This window comes from Mus musculus, chromosome 2, assembly GCF_000001635.26.
Source record: "Mus musculus strain C57BL/6J chromosome 2, GRCm38.p6 C57BL/6J".
Taxonomy (NCBI): Eukaryota; Metazoa; Chordata; class Mammalia; order Rodentia; family Muridae; genus Mus; species Mus musculus.
Genome location: NC_000068.7, coordinates 86,144,602 through 86,165,816, shown reverse-complemented (window position 1 = coordinate 86,165,816; position 21,215 = coordinate 86,144,602). Strand labels below are relative to the sequence as shown.

General features: G+C 36.4%; 3 protein-coding genes and 1 pseudogene across 3 annotated transcripts; all 4 read left to right on the top strand.

Moving 5' to 3' along the window:
* Window positions 1-2,869: 2,869 nt before the first annotated feature.
* Olfr1043 (olfactory receptor 1043) lies at window positions 2,870-3,814 on the top strand. Its single transcript, NM_146577.2, has one exon. It carries the CDS (start codon window positions 2,870-2,872, stop codon window positions 3,812-3,814), a length of 945 nt encoding a protein of 314 aa, NP_666788.1.
* Window positions 3,815-5,375: 1,561 nt separating this feature from the next.
* Window positions 5,376-6,472, top strand: Olfr1042 (olfactory receptor 1042). Its single transcript, NM_001011777.2, has one exon. It carries the CDS (start codon window positions 5,449-5,451, stop codon window positions 6,388-6,390), a length of 942 nt encoding a protein of 313 aa, NP_001011777.1. The 5' UTR covers window positions 5,376-5,448; the 3' UTR covers window positions 6,391-6,472.
* On the top strand, window positions 16,212-16,512 carry Olfr1041-ps1 (olfactory receptor 1041, pseudogene 1; annotated as a pseudogene).
* Window positions 19,085-20,026, top strand: Olfr1040 (olfactory receptor 1040). The gene has a single exon (NM_207561.2). The coding sequence runs from the start codon at window positions 19,085-19,087 to the stop codon at window positions 20,024-20,026; it is 942 nt and encodes a 313-aa protein (NP_997444.2).
* Window positions 20,027-21,215: the final 1,189 nt, after the last annotated feature.

The following is a 21,215-nucleotide window of genomic DNA, read 5'->3' as shown; positions in this document are numbered from 1 at the left end:
CTCTCCTCCCATTGTTGGCCGACTAGGCCATCCTCTGCTACATGTGCAGCTATCTTTATTTTTCCATTTCTTACAAAATTACTATCAGTCTTAATATTAATTTTATTCTTTAGTTCTTTATAAGTGTTCTGATTTTATTGGCTGGTGTAGGATAAGGCAGTAATAATTATCTGGAAAGTATCTGGATACTTAGTGTTTCCAAGAATGAATCTGTCATCCATCCATCTATCTATCTAACTATCTATCTATCTATCTATCTATCTATCTATCTATCTATCTATCATCTATCTACCTATTATCTCTTACCTTCCATCATTCTACTGTCTTTTCATCTATATCTTATCTACATTTCAAATGATAGCCCATTTATTGTGTGTGCATGTGCACACGTGTGTGTGTGTGTGTGTGTGTGAGTGTGAGTGTGTGTGTGATTGTGTGTGTGTGTTTGTGTGTGTGTGTGTGAGTGAGAGAGAGAGAAAGAGAGAGAGAGAGAGAGAGAGAGAGAGAGAGAGAGAGAGAGAGAGAGTTATATGACCATTTTTGCTAGGTACACTGAAGATTGCTTGCAATAAACAGACATAGAATATCACAGTATAAGAAAAACTATCTGAAATTTTAACTTGTTTGGATGGTTTCATATTGAATAGTTAAAGAAAAAAGAGCAAAATGTTGAAGACATGACAAGTATTTAATGATCTTCATAGATGTGAATGAACCATAGATTACATTGATGATCATCAAAAGAAGCAGACCCTGCAGAGGGATGAAACTTGCTATGAGACATACCAAGATTCCAAAGCAATAATTTACTACATTTATGAAAAACAGCACTATAACTTACCAAGTACAAATTTAGGTTTTTACAGCAACAATATAATTAAAATATTGATGAATGATAATTAAGCACATAAAGTAATATTTGCTTCATCTTTTTCAGAACAAATGTTTTTAATTATATAAATTTGTTCATATACCCTGACAAATATAAACAATATAATGACTGATATCATATAGAAAATATAAAAACACAAAATCTAGATCATAGTTGTCTCTCACTGGCAAAGAGAGTGTTGCAATTAGTTTAGTTTTTAAAAAATACAAACAGGTAAAATTATACATACTAAGGAGATTATATCTAGGAATATATATATGTATATTGATAATGACATGCAATAACAGTCAGTGACGAAAGCACATAAATATGTGAAAGAGAAGGAAGTACATAGAAAGGTTTGGAGAGAAGAAATGGAAAGATGAAATATTATAATTCCATTATAATTTCAAACCACAAAAGGAAAATAAATAAATAAACAAGTTATTAAGAAATTGAAAAGACAAAAAAAGAGGCTTCTAACTTAGTGATATCGTTGCAAGTTTATATTTAACCTTTAGCCTAGTGGGAGATACATGACTGCCTATCATACAACATGTGTGTTTGTGTCTGTGTGTCTGTGTGTGTGTGTAAATCTATAATATGTGTGTGGCTGTGGGTGAGGGTGAGTGGGTGTGTAATCTTAAAATATGTAAGTGTTTGTGTGTGAGTGAGTGAGTGTGTGTGTGTGTGTGTGTGTGTGTGTGTGTGTGTGTGTGTTGGCCCAAAAATCTGCAAGGGCACTAAACAATCAAAGGTTCACCAATCAGCTCTTGGAAGTATCAGGGGTTCTTCAGCTTTCTAAGCAATGGGTACAAACCTTTAGCATATACTGATAAAATAAGTCATCAGTCTCTGATTTTTCTAAATGGTGCTGAGCCTTCTAGAAACTTTTCAGTTTTCATCCCAGGTCATCATTCCCTCTGTTATCCAGAAACTCCAAACAATTAAACTTCTAGACCTTTCCAGAAATCAGTGCTTTCTTCCCTCAATTATAGACATAGATTTAAGGTAGTATTATTGGGTTTGATTTTTGGTAAATGGGTCACATATTCTTTCCTTCTAAATATTTCAGATACTATAGCAATAATATATACATACTATATGCTATGTCAATCTAGAAAGCTGGTGAGAAGACTGGCATGATGCTGAGAATAATATAAATGAAAACAGCACATTCTCTATTGTGGTTAAAGGACCAAGTTTATTCTGTCATCTTTCCAGTAACCAGAGAGCAATCTAGAAGAATGAGACTCCAAAAATACTGACTTTCTTCCCTCTGATGCTGAATGTTTGAAGGTATAAGATAAATTAGTATTACTGAATCTTATATTACTAAAAGTATTACTGTCATATTATTTATCTATAATGGGAAAACTATTCATACATATTCCTCTGTGTGTGTGTGTGTGTGTGTGTATGAATATTAGGTATGCGATTTTCAAATTAGTATTGTTATTTTTCTCTCTTTTGAAATTCATAAGTACTACAGATAGGAAAATGAAATTTAGAACACTTAAATATACAAAAGCAAAAATTCAGTAAAAGTTCCTAACTGCAAAGCCTAGAGATATATGTGTTTAATATGTTTTCTGAGGCCTTCTTTATACACCACTTATTTCCTAATAGTAAGTATTTTGATGCACAAAATATTTAGGGAATTATGTACAAACTCTGTGAAACTGTAATTTCCTAATAAATTTGCTTTTCCCAGTTTACTTTATAACTGTTAATGCAGGGTTATTTCAGGTTAGTGAAGATTTGTGCTTATGCTTAACTTCCTGAAGAACCTTCGATTAGAAGGTTTTAGATCATTTCACAATTACCATGCAAGTAAAACCCTATGCACAAAGTGCAAACCAGAGTTCCCTTTTGAGGGAAGATAATATATTTTGTTATTGTCTTTTAATATGAACTTGGGTTGTTTCTTCCAGAATCAAGATCACTCAGAAGATTTCTTTTGAAGGGGCTGATCATAAAACTCTTTGCATGTACTGAATGGCCAAAAGCAACCATTCAGTGGTGACAGAATTCATCCTCTTGGGGCTTACAGAAGATCCTGAACTTCAGATCATCCTCTTTGTAATCCTTCTAATCATCTACTTGTTCAGTGTCATGAGTAACCTAGGGTTGGTTGTGTTAATACAAATCAGCCCACAGCTCCAGTCCCCTATGTATTTTTTCCTCAGCCATCTGGCTTTTGTTGATTTTTGTTATACCTCCTGTGTCACGCCAAATGCGCTGGTGAATTTTTTGCGTGAGATTAAAAGCATATCGTTTTATGGATGTGCAGCTCAAGTGTGTTTCTTCACCACATTTTCTGTGTGCGAAGTCTTCCTGCTGTCTGTAATGGCCTATGATAGGTATGTGGCCATCTGTAACCCTTTGCTCTATGTCATTCTCATGCCGCGGAGACTCTGCATTCAGATAGCCATTACCACGTACATTTATGCATTTGTCACAGCACTTATTCAGACAGTGACCACATTCATTTTGTCTTTTTGTGACTCCAACCTAGTGAACCATTTCTTCTGTGAAGACATTCCTCTCATGGCTCTAGCTTGCTCAAACACTCAAGTCAAGGAACTGCTGCTGCTGAGCATGGCTGGGTTCAATGTGTGCTGCTCTCTCCTCATTGTCCTCATCTCCTACCTATTCATCGTGTCTGCAATTCTAAAGAAGCATTCGGGGGAAGGGAGGCAGAAAGTCTTCTCCACCTGTGCTTCTCACTTGTCTTCTATTGCCATATACTATGGGACAATCATTTTTATGTACTTACAACCTGAATCTAGCCATTCCCTAAATACAGACAAGTTTGCTGCTGTTTTCTATGTTGTGGTGATCCCCATGCTAAATCCATTAATTTATAGCTTAAGAAATACAGAGGTGAAAAATGCATTGAAGAAAAGTATAGATAATATCCCTATAAATATTAGTAAGTGATCCAAAATGTTAGTGAAAGAACAGAAGCCATAAAAAATAAACTCTTGTGGCTAAATTTGTCTGCACTCAAAGAGAATATATCCACTGGAAGAAAATAGAGATAAACATTTTTCCCTTCGGCATATATATATATATATATATATATATATATATATATATAATATCTCACAGTTACTTTAAAATATTGTGATAAGTAGAAACAAAGTCCTTGAGTGTGTTTTTATTCCCCACGTAACTAAATAATACTTAGTATCCTTTCTCTTTGTAGTGGTTGTCATTCAAGTATTTATTAATGCCCATTAAGTAAATTGCCTCCCAAAAGATCAGCCATAACATAATTACTTCAGTTGCAAATTGTCATATTTTTAGTTCAGAAATTATTTAAATGATGCAATTGAGGGAAAATATTCTAGAGGGAGCAAGAGAACAAACAAAATACAGTCAAAATGAAAGCCATGCTAAGTGGTGCTTGCTCTACACAGTTACTTCAAGGTATAAGTTCCTCTGAACTGTGGACACACATATGTGTGTTGGACTGGGCTTGCTGTAGAATATATAAAAGAAATAAGTGATGGGGATGAAAAACAAGTAATTGAAGTAATAATGGGCTTTGGAGAAATGGAAACATTGTAACTATTTGTTCAATAACATAAAGACTGTAGTGCATAACCCTCTAACTATAGGGGGTTGATTGGTAAATATTGAGATAGGTATAGTGCAATCACTGAAACTAATATAAAAACTAAAAAATTCCCCCTCTGCCTCTCCCTCTCCCTATGGGTGTTGGGTTCAGGGAGGAAGCCCAGAAAACTCATGTCAGAGACAAAAACTTAAAAATGAAAGCTTTATTTTCTGCATGTTCAGGAAGGCAGCCTGTTCGAATTCTGAATTATGTCCCTGAATGGGAAGACTGCAACATTTTTATAGAATGGGAACACAAAGCAAGAGAGACTGGTATGGACTGTTACGTTGGCCAATCATATTTTGACCCAAGGGGTTAAGCAAAGAAGTTAACATTGGTAACTGGGCTTACTTGGGTCATCTGATTTCAGGGTCCTTGATTCAGCTTTTTTAGTCATAACACCTCTTGGACTCTGGCCCTGAATTTTGTAATGATAAGGGACTAAGGAGTGCACAATCTGCATATAGTCTATTAAGTCAAGACAAGCGACATATTTATGACCTGTATGCCTTAGTTTAGATAACAGGATAAGAGCATCTTCCCTCTATGCAACATTTACTGGTTAAAAGAAAACCATGAAACATCTGAAGAAACAGGATGGGAGTTGGATTCCCAGACCTGAGAACACGAACTCCATTTGATGCAGTCAGAAAGGTAGAACTTGTTCCTGAGATGACTGGACTCGGGAAAATATCTCCTAACATGGGTTTGATTGTTCAACTAGCACAAAGAAAAAAGAAAAAAGAAAAAAAAAAACTCTATATTTTTACAAATCCCACAGGGTCCCATATTTTGATAAATCTACCTATGGCACGTGCCAGTTGAAAGCTGAAGCCATGTGAAGTGCTTCTTATGAATTTCCAATGCAAGATTCATGAGTCCGAATCGGCTTCTGAATTTAGGTCGATATTGTATGCTCTGAAGACTTTTAGGAGAGTAACATCTATCTACGATGGCTAACAGCAATCACTCTGCAGTGTCTGAGTTCATCCTTGTGGGGCTCACAGATGACTCAGAGCTTCAGGTCAGTCTCTTCGGTGTGTTTCTTGTCATCTACCTAACTAGTGTTGTGGGTAATGTTGGATTGATTGTGTTAATTCAAGTGAGTCCTCAGCTTCATACCCCCATGTATTTTTTCCTAACCCACCTGGCTTTTATTGACTTTTGTTTTACCTCTTCTGTCACTCCAAACACTCTGGTGAATTTTCTACGTGAAGTCAAAAGCATAACCTTCTACGCATGTGCCACTCAGTTGTGCTGCTTTGTCACATTTGTAGTTTGTGAACTGTACTTGCTGTCAATCATGGCCTATGACAGGTATGTGGCCATCTGGAATCCCCTCCTCTATGCGGTCCGCATGCCTAGGGAGCTCTGTCTTCAGGTCATCACCAGCACATACATTTATGGATTCACTGTGGGGCTTGCACAGGCAGTGGCAACTTTCCGCTTGTCTTTCTGTGGCTCCAATGTGATCAACCACTTCTACTGTGATGATGTCCCCTTAGTTGCTCTGGCCTGTTCTGACACTCATGTCAAAGAGCTGATGTTGCTAATCATTGCTGGCTTCAACACTCTTTGCTCTCTGGTGATTGTGGTTATTTCTTATATCTGCATTCTCTTTGCCATCCTGAGGATTCATTCTGCTGAAGGAAGAAGGAAAGCCTTTTCCACTTGTGCATCCCACCTGACTTCCATCACCATATTTTATGGAACAGTAAGTTTTATGTACTTGCAGCCCAAGTCAAGTCATTCTCTGAACACAGATAAATTTGCTTCTGTGTTTTATGTGGTAGTAATTCCCATGTTAAACCCACTGATCTACAGCTTGAGAAATCAGGAAGTAAAGAGTGCTCTGAAGAGAATTGTAGAAAAGTTATCTTCAGCCATCAAGTAACTGAAGAACCACTGGATAAAATAATCAGGTGTCTTTTTATTATTTAGCATCTACATTCGCAGCACTGGAAAAAGAGTCCCCACCTATACAATGAGTCCTCTGATACATGATCAGATGTGTCATTTTTACTCTATCATTCCCAGTAACTTCAAATGAAATGGATTTTGTGAATTTTGTAGCATTCAATTTTATTTTTATAAGGGGGTTATAAATAACAGAGAAATAAACAAGAGACAAAGCATAAAATCAATACTCCTTTAAGTAACTGTAGGATAGTTTAAGTTATATTAGGCTCTGTGAAACTGAATGCTTTCAGTTCTATTGTATGAAATAAATATTTGTTTTCTTGTATTTCATTTTTTGAAATTTTTATTAGATATTTTCTTTACTGTAATAGTCAGAAATAATTTTAAAGTTTAACGATGAGAATTATGTTTATTTGTTTTAAGATAGTATTCTCCAACCTCTCTACTTGTTCCATTGCTCTTCTGGGAAGAAATGAACTAACAGTAGTACTCTTACTTTCAAATATTTGATGTCCACTGTAGTACCAGACCAGACCATTGGAGTACCTCATCCTTTTGAAATTCACTGCCTGCCTGTATCAGTGTACTATTGTGAGCTGGACTCTGAACAACGTGCATAGCCGTTTTTGCCACAACTAGCAAACTGTTATGGTGCATACACGATTTCACATTTCTATATCCTTTTTTATTATCTGAAAAAAGCAATTAATATCTCTTGGCATGATTCACTGATTACGAAAGAGAAAGAGAAAACTTGCCTTTAGTGGTACTAGAATTTGAACCCAGGATCCCATGAAACCATCTCAGCATTGAACTCTACTTTCAGTCAATGAGTGTTAAGGTAGAGAATAAATACAAAGGAATTGACTATCCCTTGCACATGGTACTCACTGCCTGGTATTCATGCTGTATAGTGTCCTGATGGAGCATTTAGCTCTCCCAAGGATAATTTTACTTACTTTTACCTCATTGTGTTGGAATAACGTTAGAAAGGTCAAGTTGCCCTAACCCCTAAGCCCCTCCCCTTGGAAGCCACATATGAGAGTAAACAAATGTCTTCTAACTGCTCTTGACCATGCATTTTATACCAAAGACATATCCATTCCTGTTGAGAAGGCATTCTGTTATGTGAAAAACAGTTTGGTCCCTCTGGAGGAATGCAACTGTGTGAACTTTTACCAGGTTACATTGTAAAACTTCCTTGGCTGGCATGATGTGCAATAAGCCTTTTTGACTTTTAAACAACATATGCTCCTTTGTTTTTCATCCAAGAATCTTCCCCAGGAACTCTTGGTCAGCAAGCTTGAGACTCAATATACTCTCTTTTATTTTCTCTGTTAATTAATTTATTTACTTATCCATTTTACATCCCAATCTCTAACCCTCTCACACCCTCACAGAGGTACCACCCCCATATTCTCCTCCTTCTCCTCTGAGAGAGTGAGCCCCCCTCTGCGTATCCACCCCCCACTCCATCCTGATGCATCAAGTATCTACAGGGTTAGGTGCATCTTCTACTGTGGCCATACAAGGCAGCCCAGTTGGGGAACAAATTCAGAAGACAGGCAACAACTTTAGGTATAGCTCCTTCTCCAGTCAGCTTTAAAAAGTATGAAGGTCTGTAAATTTCTCCCATTGATCATTTCAGTGTAACAATAGTCTTTTAGGAATCACTGGTGGTGTGATATTATTTATTTATTAAACTTATCACCAAGGAGGGATTTTCAACTTTTCTTATCACTTTGCTTTCAATAATATTAATTCTAAATGTTTTTTGAGACTTTTCTTATATCCTAAAGTCAATTCTTAGTTGTTGCTAAAATTTCTACCCATATTCTACTTCTACTCTTTGGCATTGATTAATTAACATTGCTATCCACAGTTTATACCCTTTATTCTAGGCTTCACATTGTTCGTTGCTTCTCAGGGAGGTATGTCAGTCTATACTTGAAGCTATTTTCTTTTTCTTATTAGACAGAGTATCTAGAGATCCTTACCAAGTTAAACTCACTGAAGGATACATTGTAGAGTGGAGGAAGATGTGAGTCATTGTAGCCCTGAGTGAATGTTGTTGCCAGCAGCCAAGACAGGACAAGGACTGAGACACCAGACCCATGGAAACCTCCCTACATGGGCGGTTAAAAGATCAAAGTCTTCTTCTTCTAGTCAAGTGTTTATCAAGGATTGATCAGTGTATACAAAAACTAGCAACTATAATTTTCACTTCTTCTGCATGGATGTTTAAAACCTGAGGTTGCCCACCAATAAGGACCTCCTAGCAGTTTACCCCTCAGCCTGAGCTATATTTTTCACTGAGGTTTTGCTTGCTAGCAGGCCCCAGTATCCCCTAGTTTTTATATACATATGTCTGTGTATCTATTCTTTGTTCATCCCTCACAGCCCTTAGATAGGGGATAAGTCAATACACTATAAGCATTATCTTTTAATATCAACAAAGATAGTGGGATTTAATAAAGATTTTTCTTCCTCCTGACATAATAATGGGCCTGAAAATCAGGTCTAACAGTGATCCTCAGATCATATTCTCTTCTCTGTACCTTGTGAGTCTAAGCCTTGACAATAAGAATATTTTTTTTATTAAAGAAAGTATAATGAGAATCCTTTCTGCATGCTTAAGTAATTAAAATAGAGTGTTGGAGTTTACTGTAGTACTGTGTAGAAAAACACAGAAAAAATATTATAGTAGTTCAAGTTTAGGACACACTGAAACCTATGCCTACATTAATAGAAAAGAAGATGAAATTCCCAAACATCCTAAAAAGAGTTAGTACTGTCTTACAGAGTAGATCTGTTTCTATTTTAGGTAGAGTGAGCTGACTTTGGAATTGTTACAAACTTCAGACAAAAATTTAAATTCTTTTTCCATATAATAATTAGAGATCAATAATCAGGTCTCTAGTAAATTGAGCAAAAGGAAAATGCACAGTTGCTGGCCAAACATTAGATTACCAGAGAGGCATATAAACAAGTTACCTCATTCCCCTGGAGAGCATAGAAAACCCATAGATCATGGTTAGAAGAAATGAATAAGTTGGATATGATAATGGGGGGATATTTAAATAGCCCGGTAATTGTCTTTCACTTTACTAGATTTTTAGGAGAGGAAATTTGTTACCCAACATTAGTTGAAAAATGAGTAGACCTGAAGCTGTAGACAAAGAATAAGGTTGCTACTGAGCCTTCCTAGGACTCAGGGTTATGTCAGAGAGAGGCCATTAAATGGAGCTGGATAGGCAACCAACTGACTCTGACATATGCTTGTGGTAACCTCTTGTATACTCAGATGATTATATCCAAAATTCTGTTTATTTTCTGATAAAAAAAATTATAAGGTGCCCTAAATTTAAAGGCTTCCCTAATGGAGGCATTGCAGCTCTGAGGAGGAAGGTTTCATCAACGGAAGTGTTGCAGCTTTGAGGGGAAGGTTTGTTTCCCCAGTAAAAGATTACATCTCCAATGGGAAAGGCATCCTGGTAGTCTGGAATCAAATATCTTGAAGTCACACAATATAACAAACCCCACTCAAGAGATTTATTGGGGAAATACAAGGAGGCTTCCTTTCTCAGTCAAGAAGCAGCAGAAAACTGAACCCCCCTACCCCCCCGGGGGGGCAGGTTTTATAAAGAATTTCTTGGAAGCATAGTTTTCAGATGGTGGGATGATAGAGTTCCAGAGTAGGGATTGGTGGGATTTCAAGCTAAACCCAGGGTTTGATAGGATTTCAAGTTTAGGGATTGTGGGGCTTGAGAACTCAGAGATTGGTGGGTTTTGGGTAGTTTTTCAAACTTAGAATTGGGCTTGGATATTTGACTCAACAAAAGGAAAGACAGGAGAATTTAATTAGTTAAAAGTTCTAAGAGAGACACATTTTCATATTGTGTTTTTGAGTATGTGAAGTCCCAGTAATCAGTTTGGAAGACAGTTAAGAATCAGGGAATTTGTTGTGAGATTGTCTCCAAGGATTGTCAGAAGCTACAACCATAAAGTCTCACCAACATAACAGCCCAAATGTGAGCTTAACAGGAACAAGAGAAATAAAAAGAGAAATAAATATCATAACACAGATGAGGGTAATATCATGATGCTTCAACCCTACACAAAAACTACTGATAATTCAAGGAGAGAAAGAGAGAGAGAGAGAGAGAGAGAGAGAGAGAGAGAGAGAGAGAGAGAGAGAGAGAATCTCCCTCTGGGACTATTCGGTTATCTAACACCAAATGGTCAGCCCTGAAAATATAACAAAGCAACATTATTCCCAGGGAGCAGATTATATTGTTATAAGTAAGTACTGGACTGTCTTCCTATTTACCCCAGTTTCATAGTTTGCAGCAGGCTATAACTGTTTTATTTCTTGAGAACTTTAAAGGTTGGGACTGAACAACTATGATATTGAAAGCCCAAAGTAGATTGTCAACCTGTACCATGACCCTTGAGGCTAAGTCTCCCTGGATTAAAGGATGTGTCAAAATCCTGCATGGGGTACCTGGGGAATCCAGGTACTTGAGCTCAAGAGTAGTACAAAGCTCTCCTTCTTCTTCTTCTTCTTCTTCTTCTTCTTCTTCTTCTTCTTCTTCTTCTTCTTCTTCTTCTTCTTCTTCTTCTTCTTCTTCTTCTTCTTCTTCTTTCTTCTCCTTCTTCTTTTTTCCTCCTCCTCTTCCTCCTCCTCTTCCTCCTCCTCTTCCTCCTCCTCTTCCTCCTTCTCCTCCTCCTCCTTCTCCCTCTTCTTCCTCTTCTTTTTTAAAGTAATTAAACATGAGGTTATATTTACAGTTAGTTTAAATAAATAAATGTACAGCAAAGAAATACATGCGTTATGTCTTATCTTATCTTATCTTATCTTATCTTATCTTATCTTATCTTATCTTATCTTATCTTATCTTGCTCTGTCTTTGGTATTGCATAGGGCTCCTGGGTCTTCCCTTCTCCCAGTGGTCCAGTTTAGATACCTATCCCAGTGTCTCCCTGGCCATTTCTCCTCACAGGCTTACCGTGAGGTCTTTCTGGGTGGCTTGCAGTGGGCCTGTCTCTCGGGGCAATGGCCACTCTAGCTAATTGCTGCTGAGAAGGGGTGTAGGGTTGAAGCATCATGATATTACCCTCATCTGTGTTATGATATTTATTTCTCTTTTTATTTCTCTTGTTCCTGTTAAGCTCACATTTGGGCTGTTATGTTGGTGAGAGCAAGGCCTTTCCTGACACAACAGAGATAAGGGCATTCCAGAGCATTCCCTTCCAGTCCTTGTTTTCAGGAGCACTCATTTATTATGGTTTATGCAACTCTTTATAGAAAACCACCTTGTGGGAAGAACATTTCATACTCTGTCCCACCCATAGCTCACAGTAAGCTCACAGTTTTGTTACCTGGGTCTCCACATGAAAATAACACACAGACAAAACAAGACTCTCTACCTGAGAGAGTCACCAAATTCCAGACACATGACTGAAACTATCCTGAACCCTGTGACATTCTTAGTCCCTAGCTACCTAGGGATGAAGGGCTTTTTTTAATTAATTAGTCAACAGAAATTTGAAAGAAAGTGGACAGTCACTTTATCCTAGCAAGGTCTGTTTTTCTTTTAACACAGAAATAGAAAGGTGAAAATATTATCTCAATGTCCTTATAACTTACTGATATAGTGATTTCATTCAACTTGTTTGAGTATCTTTCCAGGGTATCTTAATACTTTTGAGTATCTTAATACTTTAAGAAAAGTATTAATGTAAGCACTCATATATAGTGACTTCCATACAATAAATGTGGTATCTCATCTGTTATTAGTGTCAAAATGACATGATGATAATAACTGATATGTTTTATTGAGAAGGCTAGGCTGACTTTCATGACAGGCTTCAAATTGGCAGTCTGACTTTCATGACAGGCTTCAAATTGGCAGTTTGAGAGACTAGGCCTAAGAACTGGGCAAGTCCAAACAAGCTCAGACAAGTCAATTACTAGTAGAAAACAAAACAAAACAAAACAACAACAGCAATAAAAACACCCCAGATTCCAGACTCCATGCCTTGGCAATGGTTCCAGAGTGCCTAGAAATTGAGTCTTGAGATCACTTGATTCTCTCTCTATCTTGGTGATGGTAGACCCCAGCATGCTGGACTTCTGCAGAATAAAACATTCTTTGCATTTACATACTATTTGAATCTGGGGTGTCATTCTTCGGGAATCATGGACCCTTACATTATAAAACCAAGGAGATGTTTTGTAGAACACAGTATGGTCCAGTGGGAGGAGGTACCTTAGGGAGCCCATGCTAAAACATCCCTCCCTACTGAGGTACCAGACATAAGACAGGTGTACTACAGTATAGAGTTTATTTAGGGACATGGGATACCAGGAAACAAAATTAATTTCGTTTTAAATAATTTTTTCTTTGAACAAAATATTAAAACAGGAATTTCTTGTTAATGAACCAAATATACCTCTGAACAATGAGGAAGTCATGCCTTCATTAAAAGTTGATCAGTTTTTAACAGATTATCATTTTTTGAATGGAAAGTTTAGTCTTTAATAAAATACTAATTTTTGTCTTGCCAGGTTTGCAAAATCTTATATCAGCTAATTTGCACTAATGTACAACAATGTCTTTTGCTAAATTTCACGGCTGCAATAAAGTGTACTCAAGTAAAAAAAATCAAAATGTATTTTGCATATTATTTTGCCAAGGACCAGCTTTGTCTTGGACAGGAGATCTGAGAAAGGGGTTTCTGGGAGCAGAGAAACAAATGACTCAAGTCAAATCATGAGTCCAAGGAAATAGCTTTCCAGCTTGCATTCTTTTTGTTCTGCTTCCTCTGGACATCTCCAGACAGCTCTCTATACTATGCTGGGGACACTTTTTTAAGCAGTTCTCTCTTACTATTCTAAAATATTCTCTCTAGATAGCTCATCTCCTGCAGAACATAAACCCAGTCTTTTATTTTTACATATCCATACAGTCATTTTCTTCAGGTTTCCTTTTGATAATCCTAAGAATCAGCATCTGGTGACCCCAGCTTCTTAGTTCTTAGGAGACAGCAAGCACACATTTTATATTAACATTGCAAAAGAATTCAGAGATTTGCCTGCCTTGGTTAAACAAACTATAGACTTGCTGGCTAGTACCTATCCTGGGATTACCATTTCTACCACACCAGGGCCTAACCTTGCTTGGTCCCAGGTTGGTAGGAACTCAGGAATTTGCCTGCCTTTGTATCTGCCTTCCTTCCTTTGTTTGTTTGTTTGCTTGTTTTCTGATAAGCTGGCTAATTAATGCAGCTACCTCTCTTCATTTAGATTTTTAAAGTCCCTCATAATTCATCTTACATCCTTATGTTTTGCATAGTTGAGAAATTATGTATTTTTGATCTCATGTTTTTAGAGTCCTTTTTCACAGCCTTGAGGACTGTCCTGAAGGTCCCAGCATTTGCTATTTTGCTGAGACATAGCCACACCTCCAACTCCTGGACCCATGCTGTCTCAGATTAACATGGAGTCATTAAAGTCAACATGGAGAACATTCCTTAAAGGAGAAATGTAAAGTATTTACACTAATTATACAAACAAGCTTTATGTCCATAGCAGCCTTCACCAATCCTGAAGGCCCATATCTGATGGCCCTGTCCTGGGGGCAGGAACCATTTCAATCTGTCTCAATAAAGGCCATGCCCAACTTGGCATTATTTCCCATGTGTTAAAGGAAAACAAATTTGTTTATTAATTTCTTTAATTTTTTACTTGTATTTATGCACATATTGGTTGAACAGTGGGTATGCACACACCCCTTCCCGTGCACACATAAGTAGATCACTTAAAGGGATGATACTCCCCTTCAGTCTTCACCTACACTTATACACTGACCTGTCATCCAAGTGAATTATGTTTTATCCATTAATTAAATTGAGAAAGATTTAAGAGATGATCTTAGTTGCTTTGCTAGAAAGATGTAACAAAGTTAGAATCAAGAATAGAATGCCCCACTCCTCATATAGTAAGTAAAGGCTGCACAAATAGAAATTCAATGAGCTATCATAATTACACTAAAAAGAGAAATAGATTTGGGACAAATTTGTGTTCAAGGAAAAGGATTTAAGTCTTAGGACATAGCAACAGATGTGAACTATGATAAAGCAAGTCTATGTAAAAAATTTTGCTTTGAACTTATAATGTGTATATGCTGCAGATTGGACTCATTTGGTCTCTAGACCCACAGGAGAATCAGGGTCCCAGTACTCAGGTGGTCAAGGAGTCAGCTGAAAAAAAGACAAACAGACACTGACACAGAGAGGGTGCTGTATCTGAATGTAATTTCTCAAAGCGAGCATCAGACTTATAATACAGAAGAAAATAAGGAAATTAGGTGACATGTCAGTAAGGTATATTGAGGTTACCCGATGCTTCTTTACTCTGCTTAATGACTCTTTACACAAAACAGAAGAATGCATACATAAAGAATGACAGGAACTAGGCAATGTAACAACTGAGACAAAGTCAGCTCTATCTAAAATCATTTATTTACAGGAGCCAAGTGAAAGGGCTAATACTCCTAGGTACAATACTAGTCTATTGTTAAAGTCACCAGCAGGGGTCCCTTAATAAACACCTAATTATGCTATTCCTCTGGGCTTAGTGAAAAACATGCACCAAGGAAGTTCCATTCTATTAACCCTTTCATGAATAATACAATACTCCAGTTCCTCCTTGAACCACAACCCGATCTTCTTCCTCAACCACTATAAATTCCTGTATATGGGAGTGACTCAGCTGTTAGAATAATAATAATAAGTTTAATGTGTTAAACTAGTCCTGAGATTTTAAGATCTTATCCAGTAAAATACTACAAGAAAGCATGCAAAACCCTCCACACAATTGCAGGGACAAATCTGGTTATGGGACACCAGAGACTCTCCAGGAGACAAGTTTCCATGAAACTTTTTTCCTCAGGACTGTGGCCAAGCTTTTGGACTTACCACGCAGACTTCACTGGAGTGGATGTGGCATATATAGAATGAAACATTGCTTTAGAAATAATATCAACAACTTTCTGTAAAACCCATTTAAGTAACATTTTATCTCTGAGGTAATTTTCCAAAGAAATCTTTGTCTAAGAAGGTATAAAGAAGGCCAGAGAAAAGAAATAAAATTGTTGGTTGAATGGTTTGGCTTGGGGAACTCTGGCTCATCCATCCACCCACCCACCCACCCATCTATCCAGCCATCCAGCCATCTAGCCATCCATCTATCTAAATATATATTCTGTTTTTCTACATGTACGTGTAGATATATATGTGTATGTAGATATGTATGTGTATGTAAGTATGCATGAATATTTGTGGAGTGTATGATACAGGTGGCTGGCCCAACAAATATGTGAATGTTTTATTGTGTAAATAAGAATGTGAATGAAAATGTAAATGTATATATGAATGTATATGTGTCTGTGCATATTTGTCTGTATAAAGCACTTAATTATTTTCCTTTCTTTCCTCTCTGGTTCACAAAGAGTTAACCAGCCTAGCCAGAGAGGCTTCTGATTGTCTGGACAGAGAAGGGAGTGATAGCAATATATATTTTTTACTTAATTCCCTGCTTCTAGGCAATAGGTGTTAGTCACCCAAGCAGGTGTTTTTTAACCACAGAATAAGCAAGAAAGTGTCTAGGATTTCTCTAGAAGTTATCAGCAAGCTTTCAGTATACTTATAGATCTAGAAGGTCAGAGACCATCTGTCTTTAAGGCTACTTCTACGTCCAATGTCCAATGCTGTGTCCTCCTGGTTATTCCAGGTCAGGCTGGTTCCTGACATGAGTTCATTCTTGTAGGTTTAACATATGAACCAGCACTTCCACCCTTCCTCTTTGCTGTGTTTCTAGTCATCCACTTACCTACTCTCCTTGCTCTTTTAGCATTGATTGTGTTAATCCTAGCAAACTGTCAGCTTCACACACCCATATACATTTTCCTGAGCCATTTATTTGGTAACTTCCATTATAATTCTTGTGGCACCCCAACCACAATTACAAAATTTCTGTATGAAAAGTATGATCTTATTTGCATATGCCACTCAGTTGTGTTTCTTCATCACATGATAAATTCGTGAAATATATTTACTGTAAGAAATTATTGTATAAGAAAGTATTCAAAACACATGTTTTCTGTGGTGTTATTTCTTTTAATTTAAAGAAAACAGTCCTAGTGTTTTCTAATATTTGATTACACTTGGGATCAGTGTACTGAAATACCACTTACTGTATTATTTTGTGTATTTTAAATATTAGGTCCCAATAGATCAACCAGCATAATTAACCATGTTTGTAGAACATCATTATATGTCCAGCTCAGTTTACTTAGCAGTATATAATAAACACACACACACACACACACACACACACACACACTGAATAACCTCAAGACATCTATGAAATACATTTAAATTGCCAGAAAATTAAGAACTGGTGGCATACACAGATCTTGCCTTAAGGTATATCAGACTTACTTTTGGGAACTTTTTAAAGGTGTTATTTATCGAGTAAGCATTCAAAAGTAGCTAAATAGGCAAAGAGGGCTTAGAAAAATAAACATTTTAATGATCTGTTGAAAAACTCTAACCTTTTTATTAAGTGTTTTTATTGAAAGCTTGTTACATGTTAAATGATGAGTCACACTCAACTATTAAATTTTCCTTGAAGAAGCAGATATACTTCAGAGGCCACACCAAGCTTAACAGAGTTTTCTCTGTTCATTCCAGTGTATAATATTGGGGTAAGACTATTTTTAATCAAACACATTTTTTGTTAAATATAAGTGTTTGTGTAATATGAAAGCTGTATGCAAGCAGTTATATATGTGTGCTTGGGTGTGGGATCAGATATTTTGCATAGAAATCAATACTTTTTTTTTTAACCAAGAAAGAAATAACATTTGCTCACTAGCGGTACATGACAGTGTCTAACTAGAATATGCATGCATAATGCAAATCGGCATATGAAGTTAAGGATATTAATTTAAGCATATATAAAAGAAGGCAAGCCACTAGACTAAAGGTTCAGAGAAAGAAATGTACACGAGGAAATGAGCTACATTGACTTTTTCTGGTGACAATTTTTTTAGGTGAAGAGTAGCCAAAGTCATCACTGTTTTTACTGTGAAAGGTGATGTCAATGGCCTAATGCTTATGGCAAGCCAAGTAAGAAACCACATTGCATTTGGAGGAAGGAAACTGTATGTAACCTTGGAAAGAATTAGTTGTGAAGCTGCGGAGAGCAAATGTCAAACTATGATATATTGAGATGTGAGGTCGATTATTCCATTGTTGACTTGACTAGATTGGGGCTGGTTATTAGGGTGTTCCAAAAGGGAAACTGAAGAAGAAAGATCCATCTCTAATGTGATGGTAATCTTCCATAAACTGGGTTTCCAGGCTGAGTAAAATAGAAAAAACTGGGGAAGAGATTTGAGCATTGATATTATCTTTTTATGTACTTGACTATATGGCACATACATAGTAACTCAAAATATGTTAAGAGTCTTTTATCTAAGTGTTTCTGAGCCCAATATTTAAAATTTTTTATCTCTAATTAATGTATTCCAGAAAGACTGGAAATTTAAGAAGGTATTCAGTTAATTATTAAATTTTAATAAATTATAAAGCATATAATAAATAGTTTTTACTGTTTCTTTTTAAAAGTGTGCTGGTGGAATTTTTTCCTTCTACACTTGTTAAAGCAATTAACTACTATTAGCACTTACTCATCTTTTTTTTTAAGATTCTTCTTCTTTTTTTTTTATATGAGTACACTGTAGCTGTCTTCTGACAAACCAGAAGAGGGTATCTGATCCCATCACAGATGGTTATGAGCAACCCTGTGGTTCATGAGAATTGAATTCAGGACCTCTGAAAGAACAGTGCTCTTAACCACTGAGAAATCTCTCCAGCCCCAATTTTTACTTTTCTAAAACAGTTAAACACATTTTATAATGGCAATGGCATGTACATTGTATAATTATATATATGTTATATACATATATGATGTGTATATGATGTGATGTGTACACAAGACATATCATAGATATGTATATAGTATATATGAGTGTGTATTCATCCCATCCATTTAATTTGAAATTGCTGTATAATACCTAAAGAAATCTGAGAATAATAAATGTACAAATAATATTTTTAATTTAAAATTTTCCTTGACTATATGGCACATGCATCAAAATATGCTGTCTTTCATCTAAGTGTTTTTGATGTCAATATTTAACATTTTATCACTAATCAATGTATTTCAGAAGAAGAAATGGGAATTTAAGAAAGTATCAGTTAATTATAAAAAAATTAGTAAATGATATTCAATTAATTTTCACTTATCTCTTAAATGAAATAAATAATATATAGATAGCATATTTATACAAAACTATGAAAGACTATTTTCTATCCATAAAACATTCCATACAGATTCATATTTCAGAATTTCTAAAAGAGGAAAATGATTTGCTGTAAAACCAGACACAGTGCAAAAATATTCCTCAGACTGTATTCAACTTAAGATCAGCTAATCAGAATTAACTCTTCTTTTCTGTATGATTATAGCCAAAGGAAGAAAATCACTTGGAATGAGTGTGGTGACTCCTTTTGAGTGGTAAACACTTGTACAGTCTATGGATGAAGATAACAATTCAACAGTACATCAGTTCATCCTCGTAGGCCTGACAGATGACCCAGAGCTTGAGGTCATCCTCTTTGCTGTGTTTCTGGTCATCTACTTAACTACTGTCTTGGGTAACCTAGGACTGATTATGCTAATCCAAGTCAGCCCTCAGCTTCACACACCCATGTACTTTTTCCTCTGCCACTTGGCATTCGTTGATTTCTGTTATACATCCTCAGTCACTCCAAGCACAATTATAAACTTTCTTCGAGAAATCAAAAGTATAACCTTCTATGCATGTGCCACTCAGGTTTGCTGTTTTATCACATTTGTTGTTTGTGAAATGTACTTGCTGTCAGTAATGGCTTATGACAGATATGTGGCCATCTGGAACCCTCTGCTCTATGTGGTCCTCATGCCTAAAAAGCTCTGTCTTCAGGTCATTGCTAGCACATACATTTATGGATTCACTGTGGGGCTTGTTCAGGCAGTGGCAACCTTCCACTTCTCATTCTGTGGCTCTAATGTGATCAACCATTTCTACTGTGATGATGTCCCCTTAATTGCTCTTGCCTGTTCTGACACTCATGTCAAAGAGCTGATGTTGCTAATCATTGCTGGCTTCAACACTCTTTGCTCTCTGGTGATTGTGGTCATTTCTTACATCTGCATTCTCTTTGCCATCCTGAGAATTCGTTCTGTTGAAGGAAGAAGGAAAGCCTTTTCCACTTGTGCATCCCATCTGACTTCCATCACCATATTTTATGGAACAGTAAGTTTTATGTACCTGCAGCCCAAGTCAAGCCATTCTCTGAACACAGATAAATTTGCTTCTGTGTCTTATGTGGTAGTAATTCCCATGTTAAACCCACTGATCTACAGCTTGAGAAATCAGGAGGTAAAAAGTGCCTTAAAGAGAATTACTGATAAATTGTCTTTGACCATCCATTAATCCAAAATATCTAGGTAGTTGTCAAAAGATATTCGGTTTTGTCATATTGAAGTAAAAATGGTGAATGTCAGTTCCAATATTCATGAAGAGCTCCATGACTCATTGGATTTGCATAGGTTCATGTATATGTATATGTATGCATATATGTTTGTGCATTTGTATATGCATGAATGACGATGTATATTTATCCACGTGTATGTTTGTGTGCTTGCTTGTGTTTTTTATGTGTATGTGTGCATATGTGTGCATATGTGTGCATATGTGTGCATATACATGTTTGTATGTGTGTACCTTTATGTGTGCATGTGTTTGTGTGTAGCCCATGTTGAAACTCAGAGCCTGGCACATTATCTACAAGAGCTTTTATTGTTGACCTATATACATCTCTGTCAAAATTTATCCTAATGTTGGAGCATGTCTTCATCTTTAATTGTATGTATACATCATCTTCTCAAGAAAGAGCACATGTCATAATCCTTTCCAAACAATTCTACAAACTGTAGACCAAATAGTCAAGTATATGAGCCAGTAATTACCACTTCACTTTCACTAACTGGATTAGCAATCAAGGCTTAGCCATATTTTCAGGTAATTTACTTCTATTTGTTATTGTTTTCTAAGGTATGCTGGGGCTATCTAGGCCTCTTCCAGTCTAGTGGAGTTAAAGTCAAAGATATAAATTTTATATGTACAATAATATTTTAAGAAAACAAACTGCTTCCATATCCTCACTTTCTTTCTGAAAATGATTCACTGAAGAGTGTGTCAGTATCCATTTTTCTCATCTGTTTTCTATTTGTAAAATCTACCTTTGTCTGCTCTTATCAATTGTATCTCTCATTCATCCCTCATCTATCTACTATTTATTTTTATTGTTTCTTTGACATAAATCTTGTTTGGTGGCGAAAGTTAACAACAAACGCGTGAATCACATGTTTCAGTCTTCTGTGGGTTAGGGATGCATGTATCTGTCAGCATGCCCATCTTCAAACTTAGTTTTTTGTTCCAAGGAACACATTTTGTACCCTGTCTGTCTTTCTGTCCATCATCCTGCATGTCTGTCCATCTAACTAACTATCTAACTAGTATCTATTTCTGCTGGTGTGTTTTCAGGTGAATGTTGCATGAAACACATACAACATTGATAACAGAATAAATAGCAAGAATTTACTTTCTGTTTCTACCTGTG